The following is a 16132-nucleotide window of genomic DNA, read 5'->3' on the forward strand; positions in this document are numbered from 1 at the left end:
GGACTTTTTTTTTCTTGACAGGGGGTGAATGTGGTGAGCCACGTATGGCTATTGTATGTACTCACTGTTGTTCTATTATTACTTGTGTCATCGACATCCACTATTGTATATACTTACTGTTGTTGCTGTTGAATTGTGTTGATGCTGCTGTTGGCTCCGCCTGTGGCTCCTCCCTCTGAGGAGGCATATAACCGGCCGATCTGAGACAGGCTCTCAGTGCGGGAGAAGCTACAGGTTGACACACATCCAGTTGATTAAAGTCACTGTTCTTTGGTACAAACTGTCTCGACTGAATTGATGGCTATCAGTGTGTTCTCAAACTTTTGTATCTCCTGCCCGATGGGAGAGGTTGGAAGAGAGAATAATGTGGGTGGGAGGGGTCTTTGATTATGCTGCCCGCCTTCACAAAGCAGAGGCTATACTTGTCATTGAAGAAGTGCATTAGATGTTCGCCAGACTAATCCCTGGGATTGCGGAATTGTCTTATGAGGAGATTGAGCCAGTATTCTCCAGCGTTTCGAAGAATGAGACGTGGGGTTGGATTCTCCGATTCTGGGGCTATGTCCCCACACCGGCGTGGGTACAGTGGCATTTTACGCCACAAGAAATGACACAAAACGGCCACCGATTCCCCGTTTTGCTCGGGGCTAGCAGGATGGCAGCGGAGAGCACCCGACTTTAGCTGCTGATACCCCCAGGAGAATTGCTGGGTTCATGGGCGCGCGGGCTACATGGCTCGGTCGCGCCTGCAAAATAGTCCCCGCCCCCCCCTTCGGCCGGCCCGCGCGCCCCGGACCATCAGCCCACAGTGCCTCCAGCTCCGAATAATGTCCCCCCCTGCCCGCTGATTGCCCTCCCCCGACTGTGGTGGCGCTGGACTGAGTCCCCAGCCAGCACGCCGAGTTCCCGACAGGTGAGACTACACGTGTCCCACTCCGTCGGGAACTCGGCCGGTCGGGAGCGGAGCATCGGGGGGGGGGGGGGGGGGTCCTTAGGCAATGTCCTGAGGCCATCAATGCATGGCGCAGCATACTCCTAGAGTATTCCGCTTTGGAGGGGGCAGAGCATCGCAAAAGCAGCACCGCCCCCAATTCGGTCGGGAACTGTGATTCTCCGGCCGGTCGCCGAACACGATTTTGGCATCGCCGACTGGAGAATCCAGCCCGTAATCTCATGAAAAGTTACAAAATTCTTACAGGACATGACAGGGTAGATGTAGATAGGATGTTTCCCTTTACTTTGGGTGGTGGTGGTCTAAAATCATGACACAATAAAGAGACAGGGGTCGGATTCGTCATTGTTGAGACTAAGTGTTGACGCTGGGCAGGATTTGTAGACTTCCACAGCAGCAAAGCTCACACACTCATCCCAGCCAAGATGGCATTGGTTGCGCTGGAGTGCACCCATCCTGCTGATGGGTCGGCTGAGGCCAGAGGCACATCGCGGGGTGCCCTGGGGGGCACTCATATGACTTGTGGCCCTAAGTTCACAGTGGGTAATGAGAGGCGCGTGCAGCTGCATGGCTGCCTTGCAGGCAGCGGCAATGGTGCTCCATGCCCATCCTCCCTGACCCCACAGCCCACCTCCTGGCCAGCCCCCTGACTTCCCCTCCACTGGCAGAAGCCTCCCAGCCAGTGGCACAACTATCAGTTAACTACGGGAATGTTAGAGGCTCTCCGTACCCCCTCTCTCTCCCTCATCAGCCACAATGCCGGTTTCACGATTTTTAAAAGCACGAGTGAACCTCGCTGTCGTGAATTCGGCCCATCAGAGGCGGAGAATCACAGAGGCCACGGAGAATACCGGGTCGGGCCCGCTAATGATATGCAAATGGTGTTGACTGTACGTGCGTTCTGGAATGCATTGACGCCGCTGTCGAAACGATGAAGAATTGGGATTTAGCGTGAAATTGATACCCGCCATGATTTCGGCTTTGGAATCGATCCTTTGCCCAGTCACATTTCGCGATTCCGGCATCGGCCAATGGGGAATCCAGCATAGGATATTTAAGACTGAGACAAGGAGGAATTTCTTCACTCAGAGTGTGGTGAATCTTTGGAATTCTCTACCCAGAGCGCTATGGAAGTTCAAAAACTGAGCATGTTCAAGACAGAAATAAATAGCTTTCTGGATATGAACAACATCAAAAGTTATGGGGATATGGCAAGAAAGTGGCGTCGAGTGGATAATCGGCCATTATCTAGCTGAATGTTGGGGCAGCCTTAATGGGTTAAATGGTCTACTCCTGTTCCTATGCTCCTAACAGAGTGCAGGGAGAAAGAAGGGCAGGTGGAATCGTGTACTTGGTTCTATGGTAGTACAAAAGGAGAAATGCTTATTCTTCAGAAAAGGTGCACTTAGGAAGTTGATGAATTAGAAATGAAATGTTACAGGATTTGAGGGCCTCGATAAGCTGTCAGTGTGAGGTTGAGAACTCTATTTACATGAAGGAAATAAAAGATTATTCACAACATCCTGTATCTGTTGTGATTTTACCAATCACATACTGAACATTCACAGGAAGCAATCTAAACATAATGACAGAACGAATCTCAGGAGACCTGAATAGCTATTTCTAACGTTGAAGCACCACAAATTGACATTTAGTCAACATGCATTTCTGTTCACAATTACTGCTTGTTCCTTCAAGTGGCTGCGTGTGTTAACTTGATGCGATGAATCATTCTCACAGTTGACTGCTCACTGGATTTTTATAAATTCTACTCCCATTGTTAACCTAACCCATCTGGCAGGAAAGGGTAGATGCCTGTTTATAACTGCTCCCGATCTTATGCTTCATTAATTTCTATTGGGCTTAAAATTAGGGGGTGTGCGAAATAAGAATCCAACCTAAATTTTACCGATTGGCACTGCCCAGGTTAGCTGCAATTGATGTTTATGGTTCAGGAATATGGGAAATAAGAACACAAAATGGGAACTGACTTGCGTATTATTCACGCACACAGCTAGAGGCTGATTTTCATACATATGCCATATAAGGTCAGGGCCGGCTCAAGGTACCGGCAACTCGGGCCCGGGGCGCCATGTGCTAGGGGGCGCCATCAAGGAGTGCGTGACCGGCGTCAGAGACCCGGCGCCGCGTAACAGACTCGGGTCCCGCGCATGCGCAGTTGGGCCGGTGCCAACCAGCGCATGCGCGGTGGCCGCCCTCCCCCAGGCCGACCCGGAAAACCATGGCGGATGGATCCAGGCTCGCCGGTGGAAGAAAGGAGGCCTGCCGACAGAGAGACCGGCCCGCCGATCGGTGGATCCCGATCATGTACCAGGTCACTCCGGCGCCCCCCCTCCTCCCCCCCCCCCCCCCCCCCCCCCCCCCCCCCCGGTGAAGGAGCCCCCCCCCCCCGAAGGGCGCCGAAGTTCAGCTTGCCCGGGGCGCCAGCAACCCTAGGGCCGGCGCTGTATAAGGTGAAGATAAAAATAGTCCCAGATGACCGCAGGCTGCTTTTACCCTTTGAGGGGGAGAGCTGACTGGTGGCGATTTAGCCTGAGGGTCACCATGAGTGGCAAGTTTGAGAAGGCAGGGTCTTCATGAATAACCTCAGCCGGTACGTATATTTTAGTGCCGTCGCACTACAAAATATCAGCATGATGGGCTTTGCTTTCAAACACACATACCTTGAATTATTATTGGTGGTATGTCTCAGAACATTGAGCAAAGTCTCATTGTAACACTCGTTGCAGAGCTGCATAGTAAGCTTACCCATTTTGTGTGGCAGAAAATGATAAATGGCATGGTCAGGCATCGCATGTTAAGAACCACAAACCTCCAGGTCAACTCGAGCATGTAAAGTTACCTCATCTTTTTCTCTAACAATATGCCTTGATCTACCACAGGTTAGGTTAAAACTTGACATACTCATTTCAATAGAGATCTCACAGCCTGTCGAAAGAGGAAGCTTTCGCTTCGATTCAGGGCATTGAACAACTTAGGCCACCAGACGACCTACTCTACCACACTGTGCCCTTTACGTTTAATCACAGCTGTCTATGCCACAAGGTGGGATGCATTATGAACCCACCATGGCCATCTTGCCCTGGATTTTCATTCACCATGGTTGTTTCTGTAATTGCCCACAGGTATTCCAGGTGGCGTGTTGCCTCCCTGATGACAGGGTAAAGGAGATCAGTGAAAGGGGCAAGAACATTTTGAGAGGAAAGGGGAACAACCAGAAGCTGTGCTCTATGTGGGAACCAATCACACAGAAAACAAAAAAGGTTGAGGTTTTACAGGCAGCGTTACAAGCGTTTCGGAGGCAATTTAATAGCAGAACCTCAAAAGGAAATAACCACTGGATTATTCCCACTACTAATTAGTATTGGAATAGGGTGAGACAGATTAACACACAGTTGGAGAAATGGTGCAGGAGGGAAAACTTCAGGGGCGGAATTCTCTGACCCCCCCCGCAGGGTCGGAGAATCACCCGGGGCCGGCGTAAATCCCGCCCCCGCCGTGGCTGGATTTCTCCACCACCTGGGAATCGGCGGGAGCGGGAATCGCGCCGTGCCGATCGGCGTGCCCCGCGCGGTGATTCTCTGGCCCGCGATGGGCCGAAGTCCCGCCGCTGACAGGCCTCTCCTGCTGACGTGGTTTCAACCACCTCTGGTGGCGGCGGGATTGGCGGCGCGAGCGGGCCCCCGAGGTTCTGGGGGGGCGCGGGGCGATTGGACCCCGGGGGGTGCCCCCACGGTGGCCTGGCCCGCAATCGGGGCCCACCGATCGGCGGGCGGGCCAGTGTCATGGGGGCACTCTTTTTCTTCCGCCGCTGCCACGGCCTTCACCATGGCGGAGGCGGAAGAAACCCCCCTATCGCGCATGCGCCGGTGGTGATGTCAGAGGCCGCTGACGCACCGGCGCATGTGCGAACCGGCGAAGGCCTTTCGGCCAGCCCCGACGCCGGCCGGCGGGCGTCAAACGCAGTTGGCGCCGGATTTGCCGGCAGTTGGCGTGGCGCCAACCACTCCGGCGCGGGCCTAGCCCCGAAAGGTGCGGAGAATTCCGCAGTTTTGGGGAGGCCAGATGCCGGAGTGGTTGGCTCCGCTACGCCGGGACCCCCGCCCCGCCGGGTAGGAGAGAATCCCGCCCCAGATTGCAAGGACACTGTTGTCAATTCTGGCGGCTGAAGGTACCTCAGTGGAGCTGAGATCAATATCCAGGTAAGTTAACCGGTACCAGGGTGAAGTTCTTCAACTAAATAATTGGGTGATTTGAACTATAAATAAAACTTGGGGAAAAAAACAACAAGCTCAGAGGACTGGAAGAGAAAAACAGCACTGGAGCAAAGAATAGATCAGAAACATGAGAGATCAATTGGGGTGGAAATGAGAAACAGTCAAAGACAGGTTTGGCGTGCATGTATGTAAATGCTTGTTGTTTAATAAATAAGTTGAGTTAACTACAGACTCACATCACCAGACTATGATATAATGGGAAAAGTAGAGACATGGCTCAGAGCAAAGGAGGATTTGGAATTTAATATTCCTCTTAGTTACAAGGTATTCAGGAAAGATTGGGAAGGGGAAATGGGGAGTGGGTGTCCCTGGCAGCATTTATCAAAGACACTCTTATCACACTGAAGGTGGAAGATATAGTTGAGAGGTCAAAAGCAGAAGCTGTTTGGTTAGAATGAACAATAATAGCAGAGCTATTACACTGCTGGATGTATAGTACAGGCCACCAAACACTGAGAATTAGAGGAGCAGATTTGCAGGCAAATTACAGAGCAGTGCAATAACGAGAGTGGTGATAATAGGGGACTTCAGCTAAACTAATATAGACTAGGATAGTAGCAGTGCAAAGAACAGAGAAGGGGAGGAATTCCTGAAAGGTATTTTTAAAAATGTACTCATGGGATGTGTGCATCGCTGGATCGGCCAGCATTTATTGCCTGCCCCAATTATCCTTGAGAAGGCGGTGGTGAGCTTCCTTCTTGAACCACTGTCATCCATGTGGTACACACAGAATGCTTTTTTTTCCATAGCAACTTGATCCAACCATTCCTAACAGTGCTATTAGGAAGAGAGTTTCAGGATTTTGACCTAGCGACAGTGAAGGAATGGCGATATATCTCCAAGTCAAGGTGGTGAATGGCTTTGGGGGGAATGTCCAGGTGGCCGTGTTGCCAGGTCTCTATTACCCTTGCCCTTGTCCTCCAAGGTGGTAGTGGTCATGAGTTTGGAAGGTGCTGTTTAAGGAGCCTTGGCGAGTTCCTGTAAGCATACAGCAGAACATTTTTGATCAATATGTTCTAGCCCGATAAGCAAAGAAACAGAGGAAGATCAAATTCTAGGGAATGTATTAAGTCAATTAGTGCATGTTTCAGTGGAGGACCATTTTGTGGGGAGGATGGAGCACAGTGATCATAATATCATCAGGTTTCGAAAAGTTAGGGGAAAGAGCAAAAAATAATCAGAGTTTTAAAAATTTAACTGGAGTTGGATTAATTTCAGTGAATTAGGAAATGATTTGGCCTAGGTAAATTGGAATCATAAATTGGCAAGTAAAGCAATATTAGAAGCGTAGGAGGCCTTCAAAACACAAATGGTTTGTGTAACAATAGATACATTCCCAAAAGAGAGAAAGGAAGGGCTTACAAAGCTGGAACTTCCTAGATAAGAAAACCCAGAAATTAAAATAAACTAGAAAATGGGTATTTATGACCAGTGATAGGCCCCTGTGATTGGACAGGTGATCCCTCCAGCAGTGGTTGAAGCAACGTGCGCAACCTTTGCCACAAAAGGCACCTCTGTGGGCCATTGAGCATCAGCAAGGGAAGGCCTCGCCCCGATCAGGAAAAAGCGCGTTTGCCACCTCGATGAAGTTGGTGGACTCCTCGTGCAGGGGACGGGGGTGTGGGCATTCCAATGCAGGGAAAATACCAGCAGTGGATTATGGTGGACTTCCTTTTAAATGCCTTCCATTGTCATTTCATCAGCAGGCTGTTAATTTACTGAAGAAAAGGATTTTGCAATCTTACGTCAAAGCAGGAGGGAGTAGTGATATTAGAAAAGATTTTTTAAAAAGATAAAAAGGAGGTACTTTTTAAAATAATTAATTTTACGGGATGTGGCCATTGCTGATTCGGCCAGCATTTATTGTCCATCCCTAGTTGCCCTTCAGAAGGTGGTGGTGATCTGCCTTTTGAACTATTGCAGCCCCAGTGGTGTAGGTACGCCCACAGTGCTGTTAGGGAGAGAGTTCCAAGATTTTAACTCAGCGACAGTGAAGAAACGGCAATATATTTTAAAGTCAGGGTGGTGACTGACACTGCTCCCCTGATACTACTTCATTATCAAAGGAGGCTTGGAAGAGGTAGCAAGAGCCTTCGCTTCCCTCACTAACCTGGATACATTCTATCTGGACCGGATAACTTTTCTAATTTGAGGATTACTAACCTTTCAAGTACACATAAGAGTACAACTGATCAGCAAATGAACTGGACTAGCCATATTAATACTGTGGCTACGAGGGCAGATCAAAGGCTGAGTATCCTACGGCAAGTAACTCACCTCCTGACCCCCCAAAGTTTGCCTACCATCTACAAAGCACAATGGAATCCTCTCCACTTGCCTGTGTAATAAGTCCATAGAGGCAGAAGTCCTGTCACCAGAATTTCTTTTATTTACAAACCGAACAGCTGAACAACCATGTCCATTCTGTCTACACCGGGTGTGCAGAGGATCTGGCATATACAGAAAGGGGTAGCCTGATTGCGCTACTAATCAGGGAACTCGTATTCTAATTGGCCAACCTCAAAGGCCTGGCCAAGTCATTACACCCCTCCCCCCCAAAGTCCAAGGAGCCCCCATGGTTCTTGTGACTCACGGATCTCCTGCTTTGTTTTTGCGCCGGGCCCGGCTCCTCCACTTCAGCCCCCGATGTAGGGTGGGCCGTATAATGGGAAGGCGCCCGTCTTTTCAGATGTGAGCACCCCTTTCGTCTGGCGGCAGCTGCGGCATCATCCGCGGTATCCATATCCGCGTCCGATGTCCTCACCAGTGGTGTCGGAGGGGCGTCAATAGTTTGTCGGGAAGGACTCTCCACGGTCCTTGCTATGTTGGTCTGAGTCAGCTCCGGAGGAGGAAATGAATCTGAGGCCTGCACCGGGTCCAGGTGTTTCTTTATTACATGTTTTCCCACACATATCTCATATGACACAGGTCCTGTCCTGGCCTTGACCGTTCCTGCTACCCATGTGGCGCCATTCACATAATTTCTGCCTCATACATTTCCACCTGTGTTGAACTGCCTTTCTCGGCGAGTGTTGTCGTGGCCCCTGCATTGGGCCTCTTGGTGTCGCTCTATTCTGCCGCCTAAATTCGGTAATAGTAGATTCAGCCGAGTTCGGAGTCGTCTTCCCATGAGTAGCTCCGCTGGTGCTATTCCCGTTGTGGCGTGTGGGGTTGTTTTATAGTCAAATAGCCTGTACGACAGTTTGGTGTCCAGTGATGCTTTTGACTGTTTCTTCAACCCGACTTTTAAGGTTTGGACGGCTCTCTCAGCCAAACCGTTCGATGCCGGGTGGTATGGTGCCATCCTTATGTGCCGAATGCCATTCGACGTCAAATTTTGTGAAGTCCTGGCTTGTGAAAACCATCAATTATCTGAGACTAACACCTCCGGGATGAGTTGCGAACGAGGTGCGGAGTTTTTCAATGGTAATTGTTGAATTTGCAGAGTTCATTTTGTAGATGTCCAGCCATTTGGAATGGGCACCTACTATTATAAAAAATATTGAACCCATAAACGGGCCTGCAAAATCAACATGAAGTCGCGACCATGTCTACCTAGCCATTCCCATGGGTGCAGTGGGGCTGCCGGTGGCACCTTCTGCCCTTGTTGGCATTCTTGGCACCGACCTATCAATGCCGCTATGTCTGTGTCCAAGCCCGGCCACCAGACATAGCTTCTGGCCAGCATCTTCATTTTTGAGACTCTAGGGTGCCTATGATGTAGTTCAGCCAGTATGGCTCGACGGCCTTGACTTGGAACTGTTACTCGCGGCCCCCAAAGCAGGATCCCGTCTTCCACGGTGATCTGCTCTCTTCTGCTCCAGTAAGGGTGGAATTCCACCTGGACTGGTCTTTCCATCTCCCCAATTAGCACCATGTGTTTTATTTTTGATAAAACTAGGTTCCTTTGGGTCCATAACCAAAAGTTTTGTGCGGCCACTGGAAGGGTGTCCAGGAAATGTAACGTCATTACCGTTTCCTCTATTTTGGGTAGTAATGGCGGGGCATCCGGTAATGGCAGCCTGCTTAGTGCATCGCCGTTTGAAACCTGGGTTCCTGGCCGATGCTCCAGTTGATACTGGTACGCCGCCAGTAGTAGGGCCCAGCGTTGGATCCGGGCCGAAGCTATTGGTATATTGCTTTGTCTTCTTTCAACAAACCCAGCAATGGCTTGTGGTCTGTAATTATAGTGAATTTCCGCCTGTACAAGTACTGGTGAGATTTCTTCACTGCGAAGATCACAGCCAGTCCTTCCTTTTTGATTTGGGCGCACTTTTGTTCTGCTGCTGCTAACGTCCTGGCAGCAAACGCTATAGGTCGTCCCTGTCCGTTTTGCCCTCTGTGTGCCAAAACTGCACCACCGCCATATGGAGATGCGTTGCACGTGAGCACCAACTGTTTCCTGGGGTCGGAGTGCGCCAAGACATTCTATGAGGAAAGCTCTTCTTTTATCTTCTTGAAAGCCCTGTCTTGGCGGGCGAACCACTCCCGGGCTTGCTCCTTTTTTAGTAATTGGTGTAGGGGGTCCAAGATGGAAGCTCTGTTCTGTATGAACTTTCCATAATATGCTAACAGTCCTAAAAAAAGACCTTAACTCCTAGATTATGGTGGGGGCCGGGGCATCTTTAATCGCCCTCACACGATCCTCCAAAGGGTGTAGTCCTGATTTGTCGTTTTATTTCCATATCGACTTTATGCCTTAATGCGAAGGGTAATGGTCGGGCCTTGTAGAATTTTGGGACTGCCCCTGGATGACATGCAATGTGACCTTTGCTCCCTTTATTGTTCCGAGCCCTTCTCGGAAAACCTCTGGTTATTTGCACAGGAGTTTGCTCAGGTGACCTTTTTCCAGCTGGAAAATGTTTCCCCAATCCAACTGGATCTCTTTTAGCCAGTTTTGTCCCAATAAGCTAGGCCCCACACCTCTCACTACCATTAAAGGCAGCCGAACCATTGCTCTCCATAAGCCACAGTTACATGCGTTGTGCCCAACACTCTCAGTGGTTCCCCTGTGTATGTCCTCAGTTTAGCCAAGGTCCTGCTTAGGAATAAGAATTGGAGTCCAGACCGAATTTTGTTGAATACTGTTTCCCCTATCACTGATACGGCTGCTCCAGTGTCGACTTCCATCGGTGTGGGACGTCCATTCAACCTTATGGATAATTCAATGGGTTTTGATTTCGCCATTGTTACACAATTTAGTTGTTCCTCGTCGAAGGTGGGTTGGGCTTCTAGGGTATGCATTCTGCTGTACCCCGGCCTATGTGACCTTCTCCAAGATGATGGTTAGGGGCTGCTATTTCTTCTTTCTGGCTCCGATCTCTGGCAACAACTAGAATATTTTGCCGGGCGAAAGGCTGCAGGGGCTGCCATCTGTCTGGATCTAATTTTCCCTTGCTTGGGAGGGCTTCTGCGAGTGGGCCTGGTTAACTTAGTATCCAAGTCGTTCCTGAGGGTGGTTATGCAGTTGCCTATCCTTCAGTGGTAGTCCCTTAAGTCAATTTCACTGGTATGGCCGGAGTACCATGTAACTCATGTGCTCCGCTTGCTGCTTTTTCTAAGGACAAAGCCAGCTGCAATGCTTGTTTATAACCCAGCTCAGCCTCTGCTAACAGAAGTTTCTGTATTGCTAATTGAGAGAGATTGGCCTGATGCTAAATGAGATTGAGAGAGGTGGATACTCAACAAAACCTTGGTGTCTTGTGCATCAGTTACTGAAGTAAGCACGCAGGTACAGCAGGCAGTAAAGAAGGCAAATGGTATGTTGGACTTCATAGTAAGAGGATTTAAGTATAGTAATAGGGATGTTTTACTGCAATTGTATAGGACATTGGTGATGCCACACCTGGAGTATTGTGTGCAGTTTTGGTATCCTTATCTGAGGATGGATGTTCTTGCTATGGAAGGAGTGCAACAAAGGTATACCAGGCTGATTCCTCCGATGATGGGGTAATTAGAATTATGTTCATTTGAGTTTGGAAGAGTGAAAGGGGATCTCCAGGAAACTTATAAAATTCTAACATGATTAGACAGTGTAGATTCAGTGGGAATGTTCCCTATGGTGGGTGAGTCCAGAACTAGGGGTCATAGTTTGAGGATAAGGCGTGAACATTTTAGGACTGAGGTGAGGAGAAATTCCTTCACCCAGAGAGTGGTAAATCTGTGGAATTTACTACCACAGAAAATAGTTGAGGCCAAAACATTGGTAAATGCGAGAAGGAATTGTATGTAGCTCCTGGGGCTAAAGGGGTCAAGGGGGAAGGTGGAATCAGGGATTTAACTTGATGATCAGCCATGATCATAATGAATAGTGTTGAAGGGCCGAATGGCCTCCTCCTGCTTCTATTTTCTATGTGTGTATGTTAACTCTGTTTCTCTCTTCACAGATCCTGTTGGACATGATGAGTTTATCCAGCATCTTAATGCTTTTATTTCAGATTTCCAGCATTCGCAGTATTTTGCTTTTTCTAAATTGTAGAAGTTCCTGAAACCAAATAGTTGCTGAAAGGTTCAGAAGTACCAAACATATAAATTAAATTGTCTATTTGCTTTCAGGTACGTTCTGCTGCAAGAAAGAGATGGCATCGGTGGCAAGATAACCATGCTCTCAGAGTGCGGGTAGCACGGGCTATGTCTATACCCACCTCGCCCACGAGAATCAGTTTTCACAGCATAAAACAGACAACTGGTGTCTGACTCAACGAGACTGAGCAGTCTTTTCTTTTGAGTTTTCCTTCAACACTGAGGTGATTGGTTTGTTTGTGGATTGCTGTACACATTTAAAACATGCAACAGTGAGCAAGAGAAGCCGAAAATGCAAGGCCCACCACAACAAAATTAAACTGCTGTCCAGGAGTTAGGCAGACTGTAACTTTCCTTCAACATGCAGCACCAAAGTGGCAAAGCGAGGAACGTGAGTGAGGCTGCATTGATATCGGTCCAGTGATAATTCAGATGCAGTTTGCAGCTCGCGTAACTCTGTCTACAGTCAAACTCTGCCGTGGGAGAATGTCACAATTTCAGGGCCAGAATGAAGGCTATCTCAAACCATTATCCTTTCAGCTTTCATCTTACATCACTGATCTCATGTACAAATGCCTAATTTCCTTCTCAAAAACTACCATGCAATGCCTCCTGGGAATCCATCGAATAAGGAGACAGAAGAAAATAAATATTGGCTTCTGATGTCGCCAAGAAGAATTCTCAAGGTTCAAAACATTAATCCAGCTTGAGAGAAATTTTGAAGGGACGAAGATCAATTCCAACTTCCACACCGTACAGTGAATCCTTTCCAAGCTGCCTGCTGGATGTTGCAAGCCCCATATGTAAAAAGGACACCTAATTCATCAAGAAGCATTCACCCAGCAGGAAATGCAACAGAACTCTGTGTTGTCTATAGGGATGAAAGAATTTTGTGTTAAATCACTGGTCCAGAACCAGTAGAAATTGAAAATGGATGGATCATTAGGTTCCATGAATGAAGAAAAAGCACACTGTGCATCACAGATGCAGTGCTAACTAGAACATGTCTTGCTCAAACAGTAGAAATGAAAGAAGACAATTTGTAGTCTATTTCATTACTTTTATTTTGCTGAATAGTGAAATATTGTGGACCATGGTCAGTTAATAATCAATTGACCCAATTGAGTGAGTATTTGGAATTGATCCGTTGATATTTCTGAACGTTTCAGGACACAAGATCCTTCGGTCTTCAGCCCTGAAATGCCTACCTAGGACCGAATTTACAGCTGTTCGCCTGTTCACAATTGAGATGATAGTCCGAATTGAACTGATCTATGATCTGCACACTCAATGTTGAGGCCGAGCTAGAACTATCAAACCCCGATTACCAGCAACTTAGAAGACGCATGATGAGACCACATCAAGGGAGTTACCTCCTAGTGGCAGCTAACTAGATACAGAGAAATATAAAAATCACTTGGGAATAAAGATTACCTGCTGTATAGCCATTCCCCAAATGAACTGATTATTACTGAGCCAATTCACACCTTATCAAAACTTCTTGTTATGTGAGCTTCAGTCTTTCCTTTGCAGTTCAGTGTCATTTCCTCTTTGGGTGAGATATCTAATTCCAAATAGTTAGCTTGTGCTATATGTTAAAAGTGGCTTGCTTCGTATATAATGTTAACAATTGTAATGATATTTACACCAAAAAACGTCAGGATATTTAGGCAGCATTCTCTTATATTTATAGCTATTTTTCATGAAGCATAGATGAATGTTGCGAGGTTACCACTGAGTGCACTTTTGACCATGGCATGTTAAGGATTTACATGTTCCACTATCTACCTACGCATTACAAATCCTGTGATCCCCATGGAAATTGAAACTAATGTAAACGGCTGGGTGTGTCTTTTTTTTAACCTACAAACAATCGCATCCTGACTATGTTTAAATTATGACTCATCACCCTATCTCCCATCTTAGCTTTGTTTTCACAGGATTTCAAACTGCTTCAACTCAGCCATCCCATTCTCCGCCTGTCCGCAGGCGAATTAAAAACCTAGATTTGGGACTTTCTGTCCTCTACTTTCCTTTCATTATTTTCTCTTCCGACCATGTTTAGTCCTTGCCAACATTTCTCCCGCAATCAACCTATCAAAAACAAATCACTGTCATTTGCTTCTCTGAGATCTTGCATGGTACAAAAAGGTTTGTCTGCATAACAGCGTCCTCATTTCAATAGTAATAATTGGAATAAACTGAGGATGTATTAGGGGGCTACGTTGAGGGCAAGCACGGTAGCACAGTGGTTATCACATGGATAAAAACAAATTACTGCGGAAGCTGGAATCAGAAACCAAAAAGAAAATGCTGGAAAATCTCAGCAGGTCTAGCAGCATCTGTGGGGAAAGGAAAGAGCTAACGTTTTGAGTCCAGATGACCCTTTGTCAAAGCTATAATACAGAGAAAGTGGGAAATATTTATACTGTGGAGTGAGAATGAAAGATGATTAGCACAGTTGCTTCACAGCTCCATGTTCGATTCACTGTGTGGTGTCTGCACATTCTTCCTTTGTCTGCGTGGGTTTCCTCCGGGTGCTCTGGTTTCCTCCCACAGTCCAAAGATGTGCAGGTTAGATGGATTGGCCATGCTAAATTGCCCTTAGTGTCCAAAAAGGTTGGGTGGGGTTACTGGGTTATGGGGATGGGGTGGAGGTGTGGGCTTGGTTGGGGTGCTCTTTCCAAGGTCTGGTGCAGACTCAATAAGCCAAATGGCTCCTTCTGCACTGTAAATTCTATGAAATGTAAGGTCCTCCTTTTCTCTCTTTCTGCTGTCTGACACGAGAAGCCTTCACCTAGATTTCTTGAGTAAATAAAGACCAATTCTGTTTATCTGGAAAGTTAAATCACATTCTTTACAATGACCAAATGTCATTATTCCATACCCGAAGTAGGGGGAGAGTTGCGGAAGTTGTCAAAGGACGAGGGCAGTTTCATAGAATTTTTGACTTGCCTTTTCATTCCAAATGAAAGTAAAAGATTATTTTTCATTATGTTCTGCACAATGGCATTCATCAGATTTCCTAAAACATGCCGGACAATCATTGTAGTTAACTGAGTGCTGTATAAGCAGGATGAGCATTTAGAAGGCAATCCCATCTTCACCACCTAAATGCATAAACATATTACATACAATTTACTGCACAGAGACAGGCCATTCAAGCCAAACAGTCCACAGGCTGTTTGTGCTCTACTCGAGTCTTCTTCCATCCTTCAACTAATTCCATCTGCATAACTCTGTATTCCCTTCTCCTTTAATGTCTCTGTAGTCTCTCCTTAAATTAATCCAACTTCTATTGGCGCCCCACCACGACCTTCGACATTGACTCCCTCTACTATTAATGCACAGTGGCAGCAGTGTGTACCAACTACAAGATGCGCTGCAGCAACTCACCAATCCTCCAATGCAAGCAGCTTCCATACCTGTGGCCTCTATCACCAACAACGACGAGGGCAGCAGATACACGGGAACACCACGACCTGCAAATTCTCCAGGCCACCATCTTGGCTTGAAACTTATTGTTCCTTCACTGTTACTGGGGCCAATCCTGGAACTGCTTCTTAACAGCACTGTGGGTGTACTTACACCACAGGGACTGCAGCGGCTCGAGAAGGTGGCATACCACCACCTTCTTGAGGGCACTTGGGGATGGACAATAAATGTTGGCCTAGCCAGCGACAGCCAGCTTCTGTGAAATCATTTCTTAAAAATTTGCATCAACCACTCCCTGTGGTGGGGATTTCCACATTCTCACCATTCACTGGGGAAAGAGATTTTTCCTGAATTTTTATTGGATTTGTGAGTGACTATTTTATTCCGTGGCCCCTAATTTTGGTCTTTTTGCACATTGGAGTAATAAACTTATGAATGAATCATAAGCCATGGAATGCTATTGGTAGCTGCTTAGAGAGATTTTATTGAAATGTCCACACTGTTTCATGTTGCCTTTATGAACTTTTAAGAGGGTAGATTTAAATATTTTGGGCTGTGTGTAAACTTGTGTGTATTATAAGTTAAGAAATTTCCAAACTCTGGGTTGTATGCCACGTGTGGCCCCTGGACAAAATTACTTGACCCTCAAAACTCAGGAAAGTCCATCCTGTTTGTATTTATATTTCATAATTCGTGACACGTCCTTTTTGACTTTTGTGGAACTAGTGAGCTGTTCTTATCATTGGACACTGAGGTGGGTGAATCCTGAATCATCAAGATCCTTTAACATCATAGAATTTTACTCTGCCGGGATATTAAGGAATATGGAGCAAAGGCTGAGTTGCGGTACAGATCAAGCATGATCTATTGGAAGGACAAGGCTTGATTGAGCTTTGGATATCCTACTCCTGGTACAACAGCTTGT

At 47.2% G+C, this 16132-nt stretch overlaps 1 protein-coding gene across 3 annotated transcripts in view; it reads left to right on the plus strand.

The window, feature by feature from the left end:
* The window catches only part of LOC119972322 (corticotropin-releasing factor receptor 2), a 342731-nt gene extending 328947 nt beyond the window's left edge, over window positions 1-13784 (plus strand). For all 3 annotated transcript variants that reach the window (XM_038808841.1, XM_038808842.1, XM_038808844.1), the window contains one exon: window positions 11806-13784. In XM_038808841.1, the coding sequence (XP_038664769.1) occupies window positions 11806-11946 (141 nt within the window). In that variant the 3' untranslated portion in view covers window positions 11947-13784. The remainder of the gene's footprint in view (window positions 1-11805) is intronic.
* Window positions 13785-16132: the final 2348 nt, after the last annotated feature.

Source organism: Scyliorhinus canicula, chromosome 10 (genome assembly GCF_902713615.1).
Source record: "Scyliorhinus canicula chromosome 10, sScyCan1.1, whole genome shotgun sequence".
Classification (NCBI taxonomy): domain Eukaryota; kingdom Metazoa; phylum Chordata; class Chondrichthyes; order Carcharhiniformes; family Scyliorhinidae; genus Scyliorhinus; species Scyliorhinus canicula.